Source organism: Salmo trutta, chromosome 3 (assembly GCF_901001165.1).
Source record: "Salmo trutta chromosome 3, fSalTru1.1, whole genome shotgun sequence".
NCBI classification, from domain to species: domain Eukaryota; kingdom Metazoa; phylum Chordata; class Actinopteri; order Salmoniformes; family Salmonidae; genus Salmo; species Salmo trutta.
The window spans coordinates 50,633,151-50,657,359 of NC_042959.1; the positions used below are offsets into that span (position 1 = coordinate 50,633,151).

The window sequence follows — 24,209 nt, forward strand, 5'->3', positions numbered from 1 at the left end:
TCTGTTATAATGGTCGTTTTATAGAGAATTGTTCTTTAGAATGGATCTTTCAGAGTACCACCTGGTGGTTCTCGGTCAAATTTAGTAGACTAAAGTACTTAAACAGCTGCAGACTGAAAGTTCCTGTGTAGTCTTCATCTTCTTCACTCGTGAAAGTTTCAGAGTTTCTAACCATTTTGTACCTTACAGCTCATGCTGTCCGTGTACTGGTCTTGTAGAGTCTAACCATTGGTGATGTCCGGTTCACACCGTCTGCCTGCTTGGTCTTGTTGAGGTTTTCTTGAGGGGGCGGGGTTCCCTCTTTTTGTCATAATGTTTGTGCTCTCATGGGTGTGGTCACTGACTGGTTAAAACTTCATATGAAAAACAATTAATTTAGAAGACTAACATCACATTACATCTTCTCACAAATAGTTTCTTATTTAATCATATAAGTACCACAACATCTAGATGTGAATCTGATCACTGGGAGATATACACATTCAAAGATACAGTTATGTTATTCTACTGTCCTTAGTTACATCACAAATTAGTAATGAATTCGACGTGATTGTTCTTTAAGTACCAACGGACCCTTCCAACTCTTTGGATTACAGAAATATTGTTTCATTATTCAACCTTTTGATGTTACTGTAATGCAACCTCTCTCTCTTGAGTAACAAAGGGATTTAACTTCTATTTCTGAAAGAGTGGGAGAGAGAGTTTTCCTGCAGGTATTTACGACCATCATAAAACTGTGGTGGGAGAGGGGGGGATCTGGTGGTCATGACCTCATGCTGGTTAAGTGTGCCTTGAATTCTAAATAAATCAGTGACACTGTCACCAGCAAAGCACCCCCACACCATCACACCACCTCCTCCATGCTTCATGGTGAGAACCACACATGCGGAGATACCCTACTCTGCGTCTCACAAAGACATGCCGGTTGGAACCAAAAATCTAACATTTGGACTCATCAGGCCAAAGGACACATATCCACTGGTCTAATGTCCATTGCTCGTGTTTCTTGGCCCAAGCAAGTCTCTTCTTCTTATTGGTGTCCGTTAGTAGTGGTTTCTTTGCAGCAATTCGACCATGAAGGCCTGATTCACACAGTCTCCTCTGAACAGTTGATTTTGAGATGTCTGTTACTTGTGAAAGCTTTATTTTTCTGCAATTTCTGAGGCTGGTAACTCGAATGAACTTATCCTCTGCAGCAGAGGTAACTCTGGGTCTTCCTTTCTTGTGGCGGTCCTCATGAGAGCCAGTTTCATCATAGCGCTTGATGGATTTTGTAAATGCACTTGAAGAAACTTTCAAAGTTCTTGAAATGTTCTGTATTGACTGACCTTCCTGTCTTAAAATAATGATGGACTGTCGTTTCTCTGCTTATTTGAGCTGTTCTTGCCATAATATGGAATTGGTCTTTTACCAAATAGGGCTGTGTTCTGTATACCACCCCTACCTTGTCACAACACAACTGCTTGTCTCAAACGCATTAAGAAGGAAAGAAATTCCACAAATTAACTTATTAACAAGGCACAGCTGTTAATTGAAATGCATTCCAGGTGACTATCTCATGAATATGGTTGAGAGAATGCCAGGAGTGTGCAATGTTGTCAAGGCAATGGGTGGCTTATTTGAAGAATCTCAAATATAAAATATATTTTCATTTGTTTAACACTTTTTTGGTTACAACATGATTCCATGTGTTATTTCATAGTTTTGATGTCTTCACTATTATTCCACAATGTAGAAAATAGTAAAAAGAAAGAAAAACAACACTGGAATGAGTAGGTGTGTCCAAACCTTTGACTGGTACTGTATGTACATTTGATATTTCCTTTTTATTGTATTCATACATTGGCTCAAATTTCAAAGAACCATTTTTTGCTTTGTCATTATGGGGCATTGTGTGTAGATTGAGGGGGGGAAAATGATTTCATATATTTTAGAATAAGGCTGTAATGTAACAAAATGTGAAAAAAAAGTTGTCTTAATATTTACCGAATGCACTGTACATGTGCTTATACAGCATAGTATAGACTAAGTTATGACCTGATGTAGGTTAGTAAGATGGTATGCTTCTGATGTAGGTTATGTTCTTCTGATGTAATAATATGTTGTCATTCTCCTGTCTCCTACAGAAGACGAGTCTATGGGATCCATTTTAGAATGAGGCTGTAATGTAACAAAATGTGGAAAAATTCAAGAGGTCTGAATACTTTCAGAATGCACTATATGTAGGCTGGTGTAGGTATGTAGGGTAATTTAGAGGGTCAGGGAGGGAGCTTTAGATCTCTCCTTTTAATTATGTATCTCAAAGCCAATCTGAAACATTGGATGGTAGAGGTGCTGTGGTTAGTTAGAGAAATGGGCTTAAGGTGGAATAAAACTGTCAATCGAATGAAGAATACCACTGTAATTCACGTAAAGTAGAAACATATGGTAGATGCTTTTATCCAAAGCGACTGATGCGTAGTAACAACAAAGACATTTGATATGTGTGGCCCATGTGGGAATCAAATCCACAACTGATATTGAAAGCGCAATGCTCCAATCTATTGAGCCATCAGCACCGCACCAACTAATCACATCTCTTACAGGATGTTAAACTCCAATCTGCATTGAGCTGAGATAGTTGACAATTGTACATAAATCTACTCTGTGTTGTGTAAATACAAGGTACAGAGTTGTAGAGCTTTGTGTGTCAAATTGTGAGTTATAACGCTTGATGTTATTAGTCTCTCTTGTTACTTTTCCAGACTCTTCCAGACACACTTGTCCAGAGGAGCATGATGACTACTTTCCCCAATGAGACAGATGAGACAGGCTTCTCCTCCCTCTCTCCTTCATTACCCCCCTCCCTCACACCGTCCATCTCCCTCACATCCAACCCTTCCTCTTCCTTCGCCTTCTCCCTCTCCACCTCCTCCTCCCCTCTGTCCAACTGCTCCAGCTCTCCATTGCCCTCCTCCCCTCCCTATAACTTCTACGCCGTGCTGCTTGTGCTGCTTATCTTCTGCGTGGTGTTCGGCAACATGCTAGTTTGTGTGGCGGTGTCGCGCGAGCGCGCCCTCCAGACTACCACCAACTACCTCATCGTCTCCCTGGCCGTGTCCGACCTGCTGCTGGCCACCCTGGTCATGCCCTGGGGCGTCTACCTGGAGGTGGGTGGGTAGGTGTGTGTGTGGGTTTGTACGTGTTTCTATCCATCTGGCAGCCAGTGCTTTTCTGTCTCTCACATTTGTCTGTCTCGTTCCATGTCTTTACCTTCTAGTCTCTCTACACTAGTTCATTCGTAGGTGTTTCAAAAGCCCTCTTGGTTGATGTCAAGGTAGCATGATCAATAACAGAAGCTACAGTTGGTTCCCATCAACAGTTTCTTGTTGATCTGAATCTGTCTTTGTTCTCCTTTCCTCCAGTCTATAATTCATAAGCATACCTGTGTCCCAAATGGCACCCTATTCCCTATGTAGTGCACTATGACTGTATGTGTCCCTTCCTAGGTGGTAGGGGAGTGGCGCTTCAGTCTCATCCACTGTGACATCCTCCTGACCCTGGACGTCATGATGTGTACTGCCAGCATCCTCAACCTCTGTGCCATCAGCATTGACAGGTACTCACACTTTCTCTACAGTATCTCTCTCTATATACTGTATCTGTCTGTCTGTCTCGCTCTTTCTCACTCTCCTCTCCACTCTCTTCTCACACTCTCTCCAAAATCCGGATGGATTTCATAGTGCCCTTGCAGCAAAAAAAACGTATTTTAAGGTGATGGTAATGTGTCCTGATGGGAAATGTATTTTTTATGGCTATCTTTTCGGGTAGCCTCCTCACTTCTCAAGTATCATTATCTTCTTAACATGAGCTTATTTTGTCCAACCAAACCCATACCCTTTTAAAACCGTTGAAAGAAATTGACAATTTCAGCAGCCTCAATACTTGTAGCCTTGTTTGTCCTTTTGTAGACTGAATCCCTCTAAATGTGAAGCCATATCTCAGGGCTTAGTGTGGGTACTGTTCTTTGTTTGTGTCTGTCCCTGACCACCAACCCTATGGAGGGATGACAGTCTCCTCTCCTCACACCAGGCTTTCTATGGAGGACTCTTAGATTGGTTTGTAACGCTGCTGCACTGTGAAACTGACTTGGACAGCTTTTTCTTGTGTTTGCCTGGTGAATGAGAGGACAATGCAACTTAACTCAGTGTGGGCAGTGGTGGACAAGGTGTTCGTGTGCATGTGTGGTTGTTTGTGTGTAGGTGTTAGCTCTAAATACAGCATGTGTGTGCAGGTACACGGCGGTGGCGATGCCCATGCTGTATAACACCAGATACAGCTCCAGGAGGAGGGTGGCTCTCATGATTGCTGTTGTGTGGTTCCTCTCCTTCGCCATCTCCTGCCCTCTGCTGTTTGGACTCAACAACACAGGTCTGTCTGTTTCTGTCTTTCTCTCCTTTTCTCTGTCTCTTTCACTGTCTCTTTATCCCCCTCTTTCTCAGTGACCACATTTACATGCACACCAATATCCCATTATAGTTCGGGATACTCAAGTATTCTGTTTTTGAGTTGACGCATATAAACGTCATATTCCGTTTACAACAACCCGAAAAAGCTTGTATGCAAGTAATGAGAAACCCGGATAAGATGCCTAGGATATGCTGATATGCCCCAGAAGACTAAATAAAGTAATGCTCACCAGAATAATGTCTTACATCGATAGAATGAATGCATTATTAATCTAGTTAACACCTGGAAAGTTGTCTGTTTTGTTTAGGGATCGGGGAGAAAATGCAATAACTACAAAACAGTGGAAAGATTGGTCCTGTGCAAAATGTCCAAATGTCATCAGTTTGACCGGTTTTAAGGAAATTAAAAGCTGAGAAAAATAAATTTCTGATAAGACTAGTTTGTCTTGGGTGCATATTTTATGTGGTTGAAATACTGTCTGCTCGCATAAGTGTCAAAGATAACACATTACATGCGTATTCGCATTTTCTCAAGATATGCTTAAAGAAATCTTTCTCCACTCCTGTTCCTGAGATCAAATTTTACATTTGTATAATTTCAATGCAAGAAATGCATAATTATGCAGGAGTTAGTGATATTATGCTACATGTGAGTGGTCATAGGCCTACAGTCAAATCAAATTGACTTTGTCACATGCGTGAAATGCTTACTTACAAGGCCTTAAACAACAATGCAGTTTTAAGAAAATAGGGTTAAGAAAATATTTACTAAATAAACTAAAGTAAAAAAAGGTAACACAATAATAAGGCTATATACAAGGGATACCGGTACCGAGTCAATGTGCGGGGATACAGATTAGTCGAGGTAATTGAGGTAATTTGTAAATGTGCTGTAGGTAGGGGTAAAGTGACTATGCATAGATAATAAACAGTGAGTAGCAGCAGTGTAAAAGCAAAGAGGGGTGGTGTCAATGCAAATAGTCCAGACGGCCATTTGATTAATTGTTCAGCGGTCTTATGGCTTTGGGGAAGAAGCTGTTAATTTTGGACCTAGACTTGGTGTTCTGGTACTGCTTGTCGTGCGATAGCAGAGAGAACAGTCTATGGCTTGGGTGACTGGAGTCTTTGACCATTTTTTGGGCCTTCCTCTGACACCGCCTAGTATAGAGGTCCTGGATGGCAAGAAGCTTGGCCCCAGTGATGTACTTGGCCGTACGCCCTACCTTCGGTAGCACCTTACGGTCGGATGCTGAGCAGTTGCCATACCATGCGTTGATGCAACCGGTCAGGATACTCTCTGTAGGATGCTCTCTGGTGCAGCTGTAGAACTTTGAGGATCTGGGGACTCAAGCCAAATCTTTTCAGTCTCCTGAGGGGGAATAGGTGTTGTCGTGCCCTCTTCACGACTGTCTTGGTGTGTTTAGTCCATGATAGTTTGTTGGTGCTGTAGACTCCCCATTGATGTGAATGGGGGCGTGTTCGGCCTTCCTTTTCCTGTAGTCTATGATCAGCTCCTTTTGTCCGTATAGGCTGTCTCATTGTTGTCAGTGATCAGGCCTACCACCATTGTGTCGTCAGCAAACTTAATGATGGTGTTGGAGTCGTGCTTGGCCACACAGTCATGGGTGAACAGGGAGTACAGGAGGGAACTAAGCACCAACCACTGAGTGGCCCCGGTGTTGAGGATCAGCATGGCAGATGTGTTGTTGCTTACCCTTACCACCTGGCTGCGGCCCGTCAGGAAGTCCAGGATCCAGTTGCAGAGGGAGGTGTTTAGTCCCAAGGTCCCTAGTTTAGTGATGATCTTTGTGGGCACTATGGTGTTGAACACTGAGCTGTAGTCAATGAACAGCATTCTCACATAGGTGTTTCTTTTGTCCAGATGGGAAAGGCCAGTGTGGAGTGCAATTGAGATTGTGTCATCTGTGGATCTGTTGGGGTGGTATGCAAATTGTTGATGGGTCCAGGGTAGGTTTTACAGACTCGGTCAGGGAGAGGTTGAAAATGTCAGTGAAGACACGGCCTGGTAATCCGTCTGGCCCCGCACCCTTGTGAATGCTGTGGCCTGTTTAAAGATCTTACATCAGCTATGGAGGGGTGCTCTCATGCATGGTACAGTGTTGCTTGCCTCAAAGCAAGCATAAAAGGCATTTAGCCCGTCTTGTAGGCTTACGTCACTGGGCAGCTCTTGGCTGGGTTTCCCTTTGTAGTCCGCAATAGCAGGTACCACCCCAAAGCCGTAAACACGGGCACCCTCTTAGATATCATCCTAACCAACTTGCCCTCTAAATACACCTCTGCTGTTTTCAACCAAGATCTCAGCGAACACTGCCTCATTGCCTGCATCTGTAATGGGTCAGCGGTCAAACGATCACTGTCAAACGCTCCCTGAAACACTTCAGCGAGCAGGCCTTTCTAATCGACCTGGCCCGGGTATCCTGGAAGGATATTGACCTCATCCCTTCAGTAGAGGATGCCTGGTTATTTTTTTAAATGCCTTCCTCACCATCTTAAATTAGCGTGCCCCATTCAAGAAATTTAGAACCAGGAACAGATATAGCCCTTTGTTCTCTCCAGACCTGACTGCCCTTAATTTTTCAGGGAAGTTAGAAACCAATATACACAGGCAGTTAGAAAAGCCAAGGCTAGCTTTTTCAAGCAGAGATTTGCTTCCTGCAACACAAACTCAAAAAAGTTCAGGGACACTGTAAAGTCCATGGAGAATAAGAGCACCTCCTCCCAGCTGCCCACTGCACTGAGTATAGGAAACTCTGTCACCACTGATAAATCCACTATAATTGAGAATTTCGATAAGAATTTTTCTACAGCTGGCCATGCTTTCCACCTGGCTACTCCTACCCCGGTCAACAGCACTGCACCCCCCACAGCAACTCGCCCGAGCCTTCCCCATTTCTCCTTCACCCAAATCCAGTCAGCTGATGTTCTGAAAGAGCTGCAAAATCTGGACTCCTACAAATCAGCCGGGCTAGACAATCTGGACCCTTTCTTTCAAAAATGATCTGCCGAAATTGTTGCAACCCTTATTACTAGCCTGTTCAACCTCTCTTTCGTGTCATCTGAGATTCCCAAAGATTGGAAAGCAGCTGTGGTCATCCCCCTCTTCAATGGGGGACACACTCTTGACCCAAACTGCTACAGACCTATATCTATCCTACCCTGACTCTCTAAAGTCTTCGAAAGCCAAGTCAACAAACAGATCACCGACCATTTCGAATCCCACCGCACCTTCTACGCTATGCAATCTGGTTTCAGAGCTGGTCATGGGTGCACCTCAGCCACACTCAAGGTCCTAAACGATATCATAACCGCCATCGATAAGAAACAATACTGTGCAGCCGTATTCATTGACCTGGCCAAGGCTTTCGACTCTGTCAATCACCACATCCTCATCGGCAGACTCAACAGCCTTGGTTTCTCAAATGATTTCCTCGCCTGGTTCACCAACTACTTCTCTGATAGAGTTCAATGTATCAAATCGGAGGGCCTGTTGTCCGGGCCTCTGGCAGTCTCTATGGGGGTGCCACAGGGTTAAATTCTTGGGCCGACTCTTTTCTCTGTATACATCAATGATGTCACTCTTGCTGCTGGTGAGTCTCTGATCCACCTCTACGCAGATGACACCATTCTGTATACTTCTGGCCCTTCTTTGGACACTGTGTTAACTACCCTCCAGACGAGCTTCAATGCCATACAACTCTCCTTCCGTGGCCTCCAACTGCTCTTAAATACAAGTAAAACTAAATGCATGCTCTTCAACCGATCGCTGCCTGCACCTGCCCGCCCGTCCAGCATCACTACTCTGGATGGTTCTGACTTAGAATATGTGGACAACTACAAATACCTAGGTGTCTGGTTAGACTGTAAACTCTCCTTCCAGACTCACATCAAACATCTCCAATCCAAAGTTAAATCTAGAATTGGCTTCCTATTTCGCAACAAAGCATCTTTCACTCATGCTGCCAAACATACCCTCATAAAACTGACCATCCTACCGATCCTCGACTTCGGCGATGTCATTTACAAAACTGGATGCAGTCTATCACAGTGCCATCCGTTTTGTCACCAAAGCCCCATGTACTACCCACCACTGCGACCTGTACACTCTCGTTGGCTGGCCCTCGCTTCATACTCATCGCCAAACCCACTGGCTCCATGTCATCTACAAGACCCTGCTAGGTAAAGTCCCCCCTTATCTCCGCTCACTGGTCACCATAGCAGCACCAACCTGTAGCACGCGCTCCAGCAGGTATATCTCTCTGGTCACCCCCAAAGCCAATTCCTCTTTTGGCCGTCTCTCCTTCCTGTTTTCTGCTGCCAATGACTGGAACGAACTACAAAAATCTCTGAAACTGGAAACACTTGTCTCCCTCACTAGCTTTAAGCACCAGCTGTCAGAGCAGCTCACAGATCACTGCACCTGCACATAGCCCATCTATAATTTAGCCCAAACAACTACCTCTTCCCCTACTGTATTTCTTTATTTTGCTCCTTTGCACCCCATTATTTCTACTTTGCACTTTCTGCTACTACAAATCTACCATTCCAGTGTTTTACTTGCTACATTGTATTTACTTTGCCACCATGGCCTTTTTTCCTTTACCTCCCTTATCTCACCTCATTTGCTCACATTGTATATACTTATTTTTCTACTGTATTATTGACTGTATGTTTGTTTTACTCCATGTGTAACTCTGTTGTTGTTGTATGAGTCGAACTGCTTTGCTTTATCTTGGCCAGGTCGCAATTGTAAATGAGAACTTGCTCTCAACTTGCCTACCTGGTTAAATAAAGGTGAAATAAAAAAATTAAAAAAAATAGTTGGCATGCCCTGCTACATCCTACGAGCGTAAGAGCTGGTGTAGTAGGATTCAATCTAAGTCCTGTATTGATGCTTTGCCTGTTTGATGGGTCTTCTGCGGGCATAGCGGTATTTCTTATAAGCGTCCGGATTAGTGTCCCGCGCTTTGAAAGCGGCAGCTCTAGCCTTTAGCTTGGTGCAGATGTTGCCTGTAATCCATGGCTTCTGGTTGGATAATGTATGTACGGTCACTGTGGGGATGACTCGTCGATGCACTTATTGATGAAGCCGGTGACTGAGGTAGTATACTCCTTCTTTACCATTGGATGAGTCCCGGAACATATTCCAGTCTGTGCTAGCAAAACAGTCCTGTAGCGTAGCGAGTCACTTGTACTTCCTGCTTTAGTTTATGCTTGTAAGCAGGAATCAGGAGGATATAATTATGGTCAGATTTGCCAAATTGAGGGCGAGTGAGAGCTTTGTACGCGTCTCTATGTGTGGAGTAAATGTGTTCTAGAGTTTTTTTCCCTCTGATTGCACATTTGACATGCTGGTAGAAAGTAGATGAAATGGATTTAACCCTTGTGTAATCTTAACGTTCTGTATACTCCCCTTGTCCTAAGGGTAAAAAATGACTCGCCTTCACTTTACCCCTAAAATAAAGCAGCTTAATTGAATTTTAAACCCCAAATCTATTTTGCATGAAGAAACAACCTGCCATTCATCAAACTTTGAATATCTGTGTTTTCCCTCTTCACAAGGCAGAAAGACTGCATTTAATCAGTGGACACCACTCATTTTTATTACAACACACCTGTCATAATTGTTTTCTTTACTAAAGTAGAGGAATTTTATTATTATTGCTAAAGGTACTGCATAGGTGTAAACATACATTTTTTTTTTAGCAAGAGAGCACTTGTATAGCTTACGAAAGTAGTAGAAATGTGCAGAAAGTAGTTTTGAATGCGTTTTATTGAAGGGAAGCAATAACAGTCTTGAACTTTTTTGGCACCATAGTGATATATTCTTATATACTGTACAATGAGGAATCCAACTACAAAATACTAGTCTTCCATTTTTTTTTAACATTGCCCCCACCCACAAGGTGTATAAACAACAACAATAAATAAGAATAAAATAAGATAATAGATACAAAAACGTGAGGAAGATAAATCAATCCACTCTAATTAGCACATGTAGGACAGTATGCAAGTGTGTGTGCATGGACTTTGCAGATGTATTTCTCACATGTGCAGCACATTAGTATTTGTTTTACAGTCCTTCTTTGGGGGGTAGACGTGGCATCTCCTCCTCTTGCCTGCCCCAGCTGCAGCCTCAGGTGGATCAGGACAAGATTCAGCTCCTTGAACAGCTTTCACAAGCGCTGCAGAGGATGCTATCAGGCCACTTTTCTCTCTGTAAATGATTATGGTGACTTGTTGTATATGCATGCAACCTCCTCCGTCTTACAGAGACGACTCTGTTATCATGCATCCTTGCGCTTTATTACAAATGCCAAGTCACTCACCCACCATTGCACATTGTACCAAATGGTAGGTTGGACCTCACTTTATATGCACAGAAAGTTACATTTGTATGTGTTCATCCCTCTTTACCTCTAGTCTGGTCTCCTTCACCACCAGCAGTTACCATACCCGGTCTACTAGGTGGTTGCTACTTAAAGTCCCCAGGACATTCACAGTATTAGGCAAGACTGCATTATCTTCTTGTGCACCAGACGCATGGAATAATCTATAGTCCATGCTTCATCTAGATATGAATTAAAAATATTGATGGGAGACACTGTTACAGAGGAGTGTAAATGCTTTTTTTAGGCTGGATCATGTTATTGTATTGTTGTATGTTTTAATTATGTAATGTATTGATTGGGGCGGCAGGTAGCCTTGTGGTTGGAGCGTTGGATTAGTAGTCGAAAGGTTGCAAGATTGAATCCCTGAGCTGACAAGGTGAAAATCTGTCATTCTGCCCCTGAACAAGGCAGTTAAATGACTTTTCCTAGGCCATCATTGAAAATAAGAATTTGTTCTTAACTGACTTGCCTAATTAAATAAAGGTAAAACAAATTTTTTTGCTGCCTTCTTGGCCAGGTCTCCCTTGAAAAAGAGACACTGCGTCTCAATGGGCTTTTCATGGTTAAATAAAGGTTCAATTTAAAAAATGGAAGATGACCAGGGGCCAGCGGGCAGTCATCCTCCTGCAGCTGTAAATTCCAATCACCTTATCCAGGTAGTCCACGCCTCCTTTGTTGTAGTCCAGGATGATGGCTGGCTTCCTGTCCTCACGATCACTGATCGCAGCCGTTTTGTGCAGTGTGCTCAGTAGGACCACTTTCTTGTTCCTCTTTGGGAGGTAAGAAACTAGAGTGGTGGTGGGGATGAAGGCAAACTTTGATGAGAAGGCCTCTCTTCCCTTTGTTGCGAGGAGTGCAGTGGGGAACTCAGCCTTTTTCTTTCTAACTGTGCCAACCATGGTGATCTTCCTCTTCGGGAGCTGCTGGCTGAGTTCAATCAGTAGCACACATAATCTCAATTTCTCATTGTGTGTGTGTTTTTGTGGTGTAAGTAATTTTATAACTTCCGGGTCAAAAATTACCCTAAGACCATCTTTGTACCATGGTGGTGTACAGCTTTCATGGAAATATGATCAAAGGCGATGTTTAACTTTTTCTAATGTTGGTGTCACTCTAGGAAAAGTTCTCAAAGTACAAGTTGAAAAAATATCAATTAGGGGGTTTTCTCTGCTGTTAAACATAGTGGCGGGTCATTTTTTACCCTTAAGACAACACAAGGGTTAAGTTTTCTTGCATTAAGTCCCCGGCCACTAGGAGTGCCGCTTCTGGATGAGCATTTTCTTGTTTGCCTATGGCCTTATACAGCTTGTTGAGTGCTGTCTCAGTGCCAGCATCGGTTTGTGGTGGTAAATAGACAGCGATGAAAAATATAGATGATAAACTCTCTTGATAGGTAGTGTGGTCTACAGCTTATCATGAGGTACTCTACCTCAGGCGAGCAATACCTCAAGACTTCCTTTATATTAGACATTGCGCACCAGCTGTTATTGAAACATAGACACACACCACCACCCCTCGTCTTATCGAAGGTAGCTGTTCTGTCTTGCCGATGCATGGAAAACCCAGCCAACTGTATATTATCCGTGTCGTCGTTCAGCCACGACTCGGTGAAACATAAGATATTACTGTTTTAATGTGCCGTTGGTAGAATGGTCTCGAACGGAGCTCATCCAGTTTCGTCTCTAGTGATTGCTCATTGGCCAATAGAACGGATGGTAAAGGTGGGGTTACTCACTCCCTGACGAATTGTCACAAGGCACCCGGATCTGCGCCTCCTGTATCTCTGTCTTTTCTTCATGCGAATGACGGAGATTTGGGCCTGGTCTGGGAGCAACAGTATACCCTTTGTGTCACCCATTTAAATAAAAAATATTTGTCCAGTTCGAGGTGAGTAATCGCTGTTCTGATATCCAGAACCTCTTTTCTGTCATAAGAAACGGTAGCAGAAACATTACACACAAAATAGCACGGTTGGTTAGGAGCCCGTAAAACGTCAGTCATCCCCTCCGGCGCCATTGTTCATCAGTGTCCATATTTCAGATACTGTTCCGTTTAACCCATATAATTAAATTATGAATATTCTGTTTATTCATGGATGCAGGGATACTCATGAGCAGGATATCAAAGGTGCATGTAAACAGCTTATCTGGAATAAGACCTTAAGCGGGATATGAGCTAATATCCAGAAAACTTTGAACGTGGTCAATGACTCTAGGCCGAGGCTACAAAAACGTTATTTTTTCCCCTGTCCCGCCCCTCCTTAAACTTCTTTCTCAAATCTAAGGATCTGAATCACGTTCTGCGCATGTGTTATTTTACACTCATTCACATTTCTCTCTTTACTCACCCTCTTCTGAATCCTCAACCAATTTAATCGATATGAGGACATGTGTCTGCCTCATATTTCCGAAACAGCTGCAATTTGAATGAAAGTTCCCCCAAAAATATAAAGGCAAAAGCCTTCTCTGTCTGTTGTAACGGATATGGCCATAGCACAAGCAAGAAGCAGTCTTCACATTGGATTAGGGCAAAACAAATAGCATTTTGTGTGATGTAATCTTTATAGTTTAGTTGCCATATACTGTAGACAGCAGTCTGCCTCCTGTTTAAAAAATGTTTCCAATGATGATGAAAAAATAGTATGAAATTGCTAATGATAGCCTGTCTGTCTTGTTTGTTTGATATACTGTGTGGGCTACATATAGCTTGCCTAAATAGCTTCATGTACTGTAACTGCCCTCCTGAAAAAATTAGGAATTGTTTGACTACCTCGTGTCATGCTTATGTTTGCAATAGCCTACTGTTACAACAGACAAAGAACTAAGTTTGTTCGAACTGTTTTGTGTACAAGTGCAGAGTCACAGTGACTGAGCAGCATCTTAAAGGAGGTAGACTAGTGGATCCCGCATGCACAGAAATCTCCGTATTATTTTGCAACAGCAAGTCGAGTTCCAGGAAATCCAGAACCACAGCCACTCCAATGAATCTATTCAATGCGATCACAAATGCACTAGTCTCATTTACTCATTCAGTCTAGGAGAGACATAAACATGGCACGGGAAGTCACACGTGAAGAAACACACACTCCTTTTGTTATTAGCTATGTAGAATAACCATTGCAATCTTCCAGTCCATCTGTTGTAAGCCTGGAACATTGCAGCCCTACTGGATATCTGGGTATCACCAGTTGGTGAGAGACAAAATTAATAATTAGTTAGATAGGCTTACATTTGTTTAGTCATGATTCCCAGTTATTTCTTGAACTGCATTGTTGGTTAAGGGCTTGTAACTAAGCATTTCACAGTAAAGTCTACACTTGTTGTATTCGGCGCATGTGACAAATTTGATTTGCAGTAACTGCAATCACTAAGAACACCATGCATGCACACACACACACACACACACACACTACTGCTTACTAACAGCTTTCAGCTCTGTATGCTTTAATAATAGTCAACACACGTTTCAATGAAAGAGGGACTCGTTGATTGGCCTGTCGGTTGACATCCACAATACAGAATGTTTGCCTGTGATGCGGGTGTCATTTTAAGTCGGAGGACGTGCCCATTATCACGTTTCGCTCAAGACGGTATTTTGATTTGAAAAATGTTTGCGTGGTCTCGTCGGAGCGGTAGCTCGTGCGAAAACAAGCAAACTGAGGTTTGGAACATAAGCTCCTACCTTGAGGACGGGGCTGAAGAGAGTACTGCTTTCATATGCAAAGGCTGCACAGCTTGATGCAACTGAATGGCAACAACCACTTGAGCTGGAGTGGCCAACACTAAAAGCCAATTTATGCTTGATCTGAAAAATGTGGTCGCAGGCTTCGTTATGGAGGGTGTGACGCAATTGCGGAGCATCTGGAGGCATGCAGAGGCCAAATCAAGCTCCATTCCGCATGTCCGTGTGCCTCTCAAATGTAACAATTCGAAGGGCTCCATATAGCTCCACATTGACATGATTGGTTGACTGTAGCTGAGGGCGAGAGGTCTTGTATAAACACAAACTCAATTTCTTGACAACATCCTTCACAACAGCTCTGTGCTGCTCGGCAAAGCGCAAGAAGTATAAATGCCCTGACATCTGTAGAGGCCATATCGCAGTAAATGCTCTACGGCCACTGCAGATGTCGGATTGACCATGCAGCGCCTTTAATCCGCATGTTAACATTCAGTAACCTTTTGAGAGCGCCTCTAGCCTTTGAACACATTGCTGGGAAAACAAGAAATGATGTGGTGCTCAGGGTCATCATGTGTCCTATAGAAAGGCTATGGTTATACTGTATATGGGGAAGCTTGAATTTATTGGATTGGACCTACCACCTAACCATCCAATTCAACAGAAAGGCAGTATTTAAGGCACCTTCTTACAGAAGGTGTGCAGCATATAGTAATTTGCTAGCAGCTGTATAATATTGAAAGGATTCATCTAGACTGTAGTGTGTTATGCTATAGGCCGTGGCCTGGCCTTATAAGAAGCAGATTTTAAATGCCTTTCAGATGTTGTATCCAGCTTGAATATGGAGAGAGAAACGCCATTGTCGAATGCTTATGTACCTGTCTTCTCTGGTGCTAAACCAGGCATTTACTTGGTTGCCACACCATTACAGAGTGGACTTAGCCAAAGATGTCAACGCTGTTAAATATGTCAATCTGACCTGAACTGTAGAGGAAAACTTCTCTCTTGCCTTAACATGCACTTCCTCCCACCTGTCCCCACTCCCAAACAACATCTCTGTGTTTCTATCCACCTCTTCTCATCCCCTTCACTCCATCAGCCAGTCGGGAGGAGACCAAGTGTGCCTTCGCTGATCCGTCCTTCGTGGTCTACTCATCCGTGGCCTCCTTCTACGTTCCTTTCATCGTGACCCTGCTGGTGTACGCCCAAATCTGTGTGGTGCTGCGGCGGCGGGGCCGACGCACCGTGCCCCGCAGACACGGCCTGCACCCACAGGGAGGAGGCAAGACGGGGGAGGGCCACAGGCACAGGAAGGTTCATGATTAGTCAATCAATCTATCAATCAACTAATCAGCCAGTCATCAATCAATTAACCCCATAAAACAGCCAGCCAATAAATCAGAGGCAGGATGAGGAAGTCAAAAAAGCTTGATTTTTAGAAGACAGTAGGTCCAAAAGCAAGCATCTTTGATTTTCTATCCCTCAGTCTTTTCTCTCCCTTCATCCTCTCAGAATAAGTGTACCCACCCCGAGGATGTGAAGCTGTGCACTCTGATCATGAGGCCCCCCACCAGCGCCCCCCAACGCAAGAAAGTGGTAAGTCGCTGGAACACTGTGAGCCACTGCACAGGGGAACTACTGTGACCATAAAGTTGGATTCCGAAAACTCCTATAACATGAGCCTTAGATTTGAACTACAGCACATATCTCTCGCTGTTTCCTCTCTCTATTTGTCCCTCCCTTCCCATCTTTTCTTCCTGTCTCTCTCTCTCCCCCCCGCCTCCCCTATTAGACGTTAGTGAAGGAGGCGGTGGTTCACCCCCTGGATGAGGAACCTGTGGGGCGTGGTTTCCTGTCCCAGTTAGACCAGAGCCTCCCCCCACCTCACCCCCCTCCCCCCTCTGGACGAGCCACCAAGGTCTCCCTTTCTATCTCGGTGGCGCCCGCGCCCTTCCTGGCCCTGTCCCCGTCGGTGGCACCACGCTCCGCCCTCGTACCCCGCCGTGCCACCTTCGAGGACGGCATGAGTGGCCGTGAGCGATGGAGGGAGCGCAATGCAGACAGGGAGAAGGGAGCGATGGCGAAGGAGAGGGTGAAAGGGACCCTGTCGCAGCAGAAGGAGAGGAAGGCGACCCAGATGCTGGCTATCGTGCTAGGTGAGAGAAACAGGAGGAGACAATGAGGGTGGCTGAATAGAGTGTTTCATCCATTCCCAATTCACTCCTTACCCCTTCCCCTTGGCCCTTCAATGTTTGATGATCTGAAGGGAAGGGGCAGAGACACCCTTTAATTCTCCTCTCGCCTCCATCAGGTGTGTTCATCATCTGCTGGCTGCCCTTCTTCCTGACCCACGTGCTGAAGGCCCACTGTGGCAGCTGCTGTATCTCCCCCTCCCTGTACAGTGCTGTCACCTGGCTGGGCTACCTAAACAGTGCCGTCAACCCCGTCATCTACACCACCTTCAACATCGAGTTCCGCAAGGCCTTCATCAAGATCCTAAACTGCTGAGTACAGGGAAGAAGAGGAGGGGGGAGAGTGGGAGGAAGGACAAGTGTGAAAAGTGTTTGAGTAGTGGAGAGAGGCAAAAAAAGGTCAGAGACTAGAAATAAAACTAAAGGGAAAGAGAGAGGTGAAAACAAAGACAAGAAGGGAATGGAAGGAGAGATAGAGGGGGATGTAGAGAGAGGCGACGGAGAAGATAAAAAGGAGAATTTAAGAGGTCAAACAGAAGAGCAAGTGAATTAAGACAGAAATACCAAATCAAAAACAGCCTTGGGAATTATAAAGAGATGATGTACACATCTGTAAATATAAAACATAACAGGGGGAGAGAAATATGCTGAAGGTTCTATGGGAAGAGATGGGTTTCTCATGGGGTAGGGCACAAACGGTGGCAAAAGACAGACTACAGTGGCAGAAGACTGTCCCACTACGTACGAGGATGACGTGCGAGGATGATTAAGTAAATGTATTGCTCTCTGATACCGCTCTCGAATATACTGTCAAAGCGTCTGCAGACATTGTCCAGTTTTTACTCCGATACAGTCATTTACAGTTTGTAAATTACGTTAATTCAATTACAGAGGTAATCTTTTAAGGAGATACACAATCAATCTGCACCATCAAGCTCAATTTTTCGTCCCAGTGTAAACACGCCTATAAGAGATGTATTATATTAAGGACATGATGATGTTGGTGAAGATATGATGCCGGAATAACATGGTGATATGATGAGCGACTAATCAAGGTTTGTTCATAAAGTATATGTATATATTGTTGTTTAGAGTTTGTTAATGTGAGCTCTACTGTAAATTTCTGTATTACTGTTATTGTACAGATACATGTAACAAATGATATTCTACTCATGTTATTGCTGGTCTATTTCAAGTTTGCTGTGGGTTAGGGTCAATTCAAATTGAAGTCAGTCAATTCTGGAAATGAAGATATTTTCCAATTGAATAATAACGCAGAAAAAAGTTGTATTTCCAATGACGACTTATTCAGCTGAGGAGAAGCTATTTCAAAAGTCTAGCCGTTTTTGTATTTTAAATTCAAATCACTTCCTGAATTGACTAACTTAATTTCAAATTGACCCCAACCCTGCTGTACTGGTCAAACAATAGACAGAAATTGACTAATTGGTTTTCAAAACTGTTTAAATACATTTGCTCTCTACGTTGATCTTTGGCTCTTCTCTCAGCACTTCTTTAACCCCTCTGGTGGTGAAGCAGTGTGGACGCTCCCTATGCTTGTCTGCCAACACCTGTCTGCTACAGAAACGTGAGAGGCCAAACAAATGCTGCTGATGTGAAACAGGACTCACACACACAGAGATAGTGGGTCAGTGTAAGTCATGGTTAGGTCACTGTGACTGCGTTGGTGCGTGCCCCCCATTGATAACTCCCGTCCCATCAATAAACATACGCAAACTGCCCCATATCTGTGTTTTTGTCATACTGTATGCAAACCAACCTAGGAGATCATATCAAATGAGAAGCCCTTCAAATACAAATGGATTTATTGTATATTTAACACATATAAGTATGTTTTCATTCAGTATACTGTGTATGTGTCTGTGCACCTCTGTAACTGAGTATCTGCGAGTGTGAATGACCTGGCGGTACAGTATACATTACCCTCTGCTAAACTCTGACCCTGGCTCACAATTATTCACATGCATATTTCATGATCCCCGATGACAAGAGTGCATAGATCTGTTACAGCCCTACCTTGTCCAGTACTGCTCGCACCTACCTACCTACCTCCAGAGGAGGAGAGAAAGATTAAGGAGAGGTAAAATGGTGTATCTCATGAGAGGAGAAGGAGAGGGATGATGGGGGTGAGATAATGAAACAATTAGGAAAGGAACAAGGTTGGGTACGGAAGGAGGAGTGCAGGTAGAAGAAGAGACAAAAGAGGAGCGGTCTGGTGAAAACAAACTGAAAAAGACCAAGCCTGGGATAGACGATGCTTTTGACAGAATTGTTGCCACTATTTCAAGGATGTTTTTATTGTGACTATGGAATTCCAACTTTGAGTGAAGGAGCAATAGATTAAGTTGAATAATCCCTGATGAAGTAGAGACACACAGCTCTCTATGGCTTACATTCAGGTAAAATCAATTTATTTACACTTTTTTTTGTAAACAAAATGTCCTTGCCTAATCTACAATGAGTGGTATTTGATTGATTTCCCAGCAAGCTTCTAATTCCTTATAGCTCTATTATAGCAATTATGCTCTTTCTCATAATTTTCTCTCTAACTCCCATTCATGCACACAATTCTGTCGATTCAGAACCGACAGCACAAAACGTCTGGAGGACTTAATGTGTACAGATATGTTAATAAATCCTGTGTGTGCTTGTAAGGACAGAGATTGTGTCAAGATGTAAACATTCACACTTAAAACACATTGTACAGGTTCTTAAAAGCGTGTCTATATCTCTGCTGAAGGGCACCTGTCGTACCTCTTGTATCAATTCATCTGGGATAGGCCCAGAGCTCCCCTCTCTGGTCTGCTCTCCTGCCCAGCCTCATACCCACTCTGCTGAATCCCACTCAGGGCAGACTCCCCCTGGTCAGATCCATCCACCACCTGTCACACGCCTCCAACCCCTACAGCATCGGTCTGCTATCACCCCCCTCGCCCAACCACTCCTCACACCACCCCCTCAGAAACTCCTATACCCAGACCTCACGAGTATAGATATGAAGGCCTCCATTTTCCTTCCACATTTATTTATTTATTTTTCACCTTTATTTAACCAGGTAGGCAAGTTGAGAACAAGTTCTCATTTACAATTGCGACCTGGCCAAGATAAAGCAAAGCAGTTCGACACATACAACAACAACAGAGTTACACATGGAGTAAAACAAACATACAGTCAATAATACAGTAGAAAAATAAGTATATACAATGTGAGCAAATGAGGTGAGATAAGGGAGGTAAAGGCAAAAAGGCCATGGTGGCAAAGTAAATACAAAGTAGCAAGTAAAACACTGGAATGGTAGATTTGTAGTAGAAGAAAGTGCAAAGTAGAATAGAAATAATGGGGTGCAAAGGAGCAAGATAAAGAAATACAGTAGGGGAAGAGGTAGTTGGGCTAAATTATAGATGGGCTATGTACAGGTGCAGTGATCTGTGAGCTGCTCTGACAGCTGGTGCTTAAAGTTAGTGAGGGAGATAAGTGTTTCCAGTTTCAGAGATTTTTGTAGTTCGTTCCAGTCATTGGCAGCAGAGAACTGGAAGGAGAGACGGCCAAAAGAGGAATTGGCTTTGGGGGTGACCAGAGAGATATACCTGCTGGAGCGTGTGCTACAGGTGGGTGCTGCTATGGTGACCAGTGAGCGGAGATAAGGGGGGACTTTACCTAGCAGGGTCTTGTAGATGACCTGGAGCCAGTGGGTTTGGCGACGAGTATGAAGCGAGGGCCAGCCAACGAGAGCGTACAGGTCGCAGTGGTGGGTAGTATATGGGGCTTTGGTGACAAAACGGATGGCACTGTGATAGACTGCATCCAGTTTGTTGAGTAGGGTATTGGAGGCTATTTTGTAAATGACATCGCCGAAGTCGAGGATCGGTAGGATGGTCAGTTTTATTAGGGTATGTTTGGCAGCATGAGTGAAGGATGCTTTGTTGCGAAATAGGAAGCCAATTCTAGATTTAACTTTGGATTGGAGATGTTTCATGTGAGTCTGTAAGGAGAGTTTACAGTCTAACCAGACACCTAGGTATTTGTAGTTGTCCACATATTCTAAGTCAGAACCGTCCCGAGTCGTGATGCTGGACGGGCGTGCAGGTGCAGGCAGCGATCGGTTGAAAAGCATGCATTTAGTTTTACTTGTATTTAAGAGCAGTTGGAGGCCACGGAAGGAGAGTTGTATGGCATCGAAGCTCGTCTGGAGGGTAGTTAACACAGTGTCCAAAGAAGGGCCAGAAGTATACAGAATGGTGTCGTCTGTGTAGAGGTGGATCAGAGACTCACCAGCAGCAAGAGCGACATCATTGATGTATACAGAGAAAAGAGTCGGCACAAGAATTGAACCCTGTGGCACCCCCATAGAGACTGCCAGAGGCCCGGACAACAGGCCCTCCGATTTGACACACTGAACTCTATCAGAGAAGTAGTTGGTGAACCAGGCGAGGCAATCATTTGAGAAGCCAAGGCTGTTGAGTCTGCCGATGAGGATGTGGTGATTGACAGAGTCGAAAGCCTTGGCCAGGTCAATGAATACGGCTGCACAGTATTGTTTCTTATCGATGGCGGTTATGATATTGTTTAGGACCTTGAGTGTGGCTGAGGTGCACCCATGACCAGCTCTGAACTTGGCCTACTCAGAGGACCCAAATTCAGAGACCTCCTCGCCCCTCCCTCCCTGTGATCGCCCTCTGGAGGTCCCACAGAGGAAGCCATCTGAAGTGGATGAATGATCTGTTGGGCTAACACTCCCCAAAGACTGCCCTGATGAAGAGCCAGGTAGGCTACTGTGCTGTATTGGAGAGAGAGACTTGAATACACAGGCATATTCATTACGGAAACTGTTTACCGTTTATAAACCAAACAGAAGCAAAAGAGCAAAACAAGAGTTTCTATTGGACAAATTCAGGTAGGTCCCTTCCCGTTTTGTTCCGTTTGCTTCCATTTAATACAAACGTTGCAATGTTTTGCCACAGAATTGGAGTAATGAATATGCCCCAAGTCTTACTAGGCTTTTGGTAGATTATCTTGTGTTCATGTCAAGTTGTGATTTATCTATGCTTTGCTTCCATAGGCACTACCATTCCTATAGTTTTTTCACTCAGTGACACTAACGCTAGCTATAGTGGTGGCTGTAGTTAATAAAACAAATGGAGGGCTGCTGACTGTGCTGGCACCTAAACAACTTTCACTGTAACAAGAACATTTCTTTTTCTTCATTTTTTCATATAGGTGAACGTACCCTTTAAGTACTTGAGCACCACAGTCCCCCTGACTGTACCATGAACCTTTCCATGGTTGTATAATACACACTGTTGATTGCATAAATGTTTCAACCTATTCCTGGGCAACCATGAAAGCTTGCAGACACGTCAACCACACAGGACCAAACCAGGTTTTGCACATTCTTGTTAAAAGCACTTGAATGTTCGAGGTATCCAAAGAATGCAGCAGTTTATTCAAAACAACGGGTCTATTATTCTATTCTATTCCCTTCTTACTGTAGATCTTGAGCCCCTGCGGTGCACTGGCCCCTCAGGTCTGGCAATGGTGACGACCTTCATCGCTGTCTTCATTCTTCTTTTCATTTTCTTCGCCATTTTAGGTCATCTCACTGACAATACAGTGCTTGGCATTGTAGACCCGGGCTGTGTCTGAAAACGTCACGAGCCTTTGTCACTCAACTCCTCTCAAAGCTCATTGGGGGAGGAGGTCCCTTGCATCCTCTCCTCCAATAAGCTTTGAGAAAGCAAGGATTTTATGGCTAGTAACGTTTTCAGACACAATGTCATATCTTAATATATTTACAGTCATTTAGCAGACACTCTTATCCAGACCGACTTACAGGCACAATTAGGCTTATATTCACAGATTTTACAGGCGCAATAAGGGCACATCGATTGGTTTTTGACCTAGTCAGGTCAGGGATTCGAACCAGCAATCTTTCAGTTCCTGGTCCAGCGCTCTTAACTGCTAGGCTACCTGCCGCCCAAGACAAGACGCATTTGACAGTAAAAAAGGATGCAAGCATTCAACAAACATCCATTTTACCTCGTCCTCGCTCACTCTCCTTTGCATCTTGTTTGTCTCCTCCTCAGTCAAGTTCCTGTGTTTCCCACCCAACCTGAAAGACACTGTGCAGCCATGTGGCGTTAAAGGGAACTGCAGTGTCCCAATGCCAGTCCTGCTGCCCAAGCAACCCATCAACTAGACAGGAAACGTCAGTGCAGGTAATGCCATCCGATCCACTGATACATCAGAATTGTATAGGTCTTCTTGGTACATTCAAATGCACAAGCAATCTGTAGACAACTGGCCAAATGACTGGCTATCACACAATGACAAAACGTAACTGATCCCACATGTCAATATTGTACAAACTGAACAATGTCTTGCATAACCCAAATAACGTGTTCAGGTTATGTCTGTGTTGACAGTTCATTTGTTGAAGCACCCATCCCCCATCCCACTCTCCCTCGGGTTGCCTAGGTCCAGTTGGTTCTGGTCGGAAGGCTTGGAGGATTATCGGGGGGATGTTAGCAGAGGACAAGTGGGGCTGGCAGAGCAGTTTACACTGGAGAGGGAAACGTGTGTGCGGGGGAGCCATCGTCACCCCACTTTGGATCATTACTGCAGCCCACTGCTTCATCCAGTAAGGGGGAGGGAGAGAGAATAAATGCTTTATTCATTTCTTTTTTATTACGGTGTTCATATTATGACATCCTCAACAACTCCTTTTGACTCTGAGGCTGTCTTAATATAGAAACGGTACTTATTACATTAGATAATATGTGCCTTCTATTTCCCTGCATTCTCCATAAACCAGGTACAACATGTTGTAGGAGTCAGAGTGACAGGTGGTTGTGGACACGCTCAGTTTGACGGACACATCAGCGGGCCATACATTTTACATTTTAGTCATTTAGCAGACGCTCTTATCCAGAGCGACTTACAGTAGTGAATGCATACATTTCATACATTTTTTTCCCCCCGTACTGGGTCCCCCGTGGGAATCGAACCCACAACCCTGGCATTGCAAACACCATGCTCTACCAACTGAGCCACATGGGCCATCGCTACAGAGCACTGCAGATCCTCTATCACCCCAGCTTCTCCATAAATAACAATGACTATGACCTTGGGCTACTGCGTACCGTAGCTGACATAGACATGGGAGGTGAGAAGAATTAATGTTGAAGGTTGTTCAGCGGAGGTTATATGGCTATATGTATGGTTACTCCTATTCTGATTTCACCTGTTCCTGTTTGGCATTTGTCATGTTCATGGTTTCTCTCAGGCATGAAATCTAACTGACAACTTAACACTATAGCAACACAAAAAGTATCTCAGTTGGTAGAGCATGGTGCTAAGATGGTGGGTTCGATTTTTTTATATTAAAAGTAGAATGTGAAAATACTACTTCTCAGGACCGCTTTTGATTTAACCATTGACTCATTGGGTACATGTGAGCTTAT

The 24,209-nt window shown here is 44.0% G+C and overlaps 1 protein-coding gene across 1 annotated transcript in view; it reads left to right on the forward strand.

Annotated features, from left to right (window-relative positions):
• The window catches only part of LOC115177319 (D(2) dopamine receptor A), a 28,829-nt gene extending 10,356 nt beyond the window's left edge, over positions 1 to 18,473 (forward strand). The window contains exons 2-8 of the mRNA XM_029737981.1: positions 2,745 to 3,149; positions 3,489 to 3,598; positions 4,274 to 4,410; positions 15,636 to 15,850; positions 16,049 to 16,132; positions 16,329 to 16,692; positions 16,848 to 18,473. Of these exons, the coding sequence (XP_029593841.1) occupies positions 2,775 to 3,149; positions 3,489 to 3,598; positions 4,274 to 4,410; positions 15,636 to 15,850; positions 16,049 to 16,132; positions 16,329 to 16,692; positions 16,848 to 17,044 (1,482 nt within the window). The 5' untranslated portion in view covers positions 2,745 to 2,774 and the 3' untranslated portion in view covers positions 17,045 to 18,473. The remainder of the gene's footprint in view (positions 1 to 2,744; positions 3,150 to 3,488; positions 3,599 to 4,273; positions 4,411 to 15,635; positions 15,851 to 16,048; positions 16,133 to 16,328; positions 16,693 to 16,847) is intronic.
• The last annotated feature ends 5,736 nt before the right edge of the window (positions 18,474 to 24,209 follow it).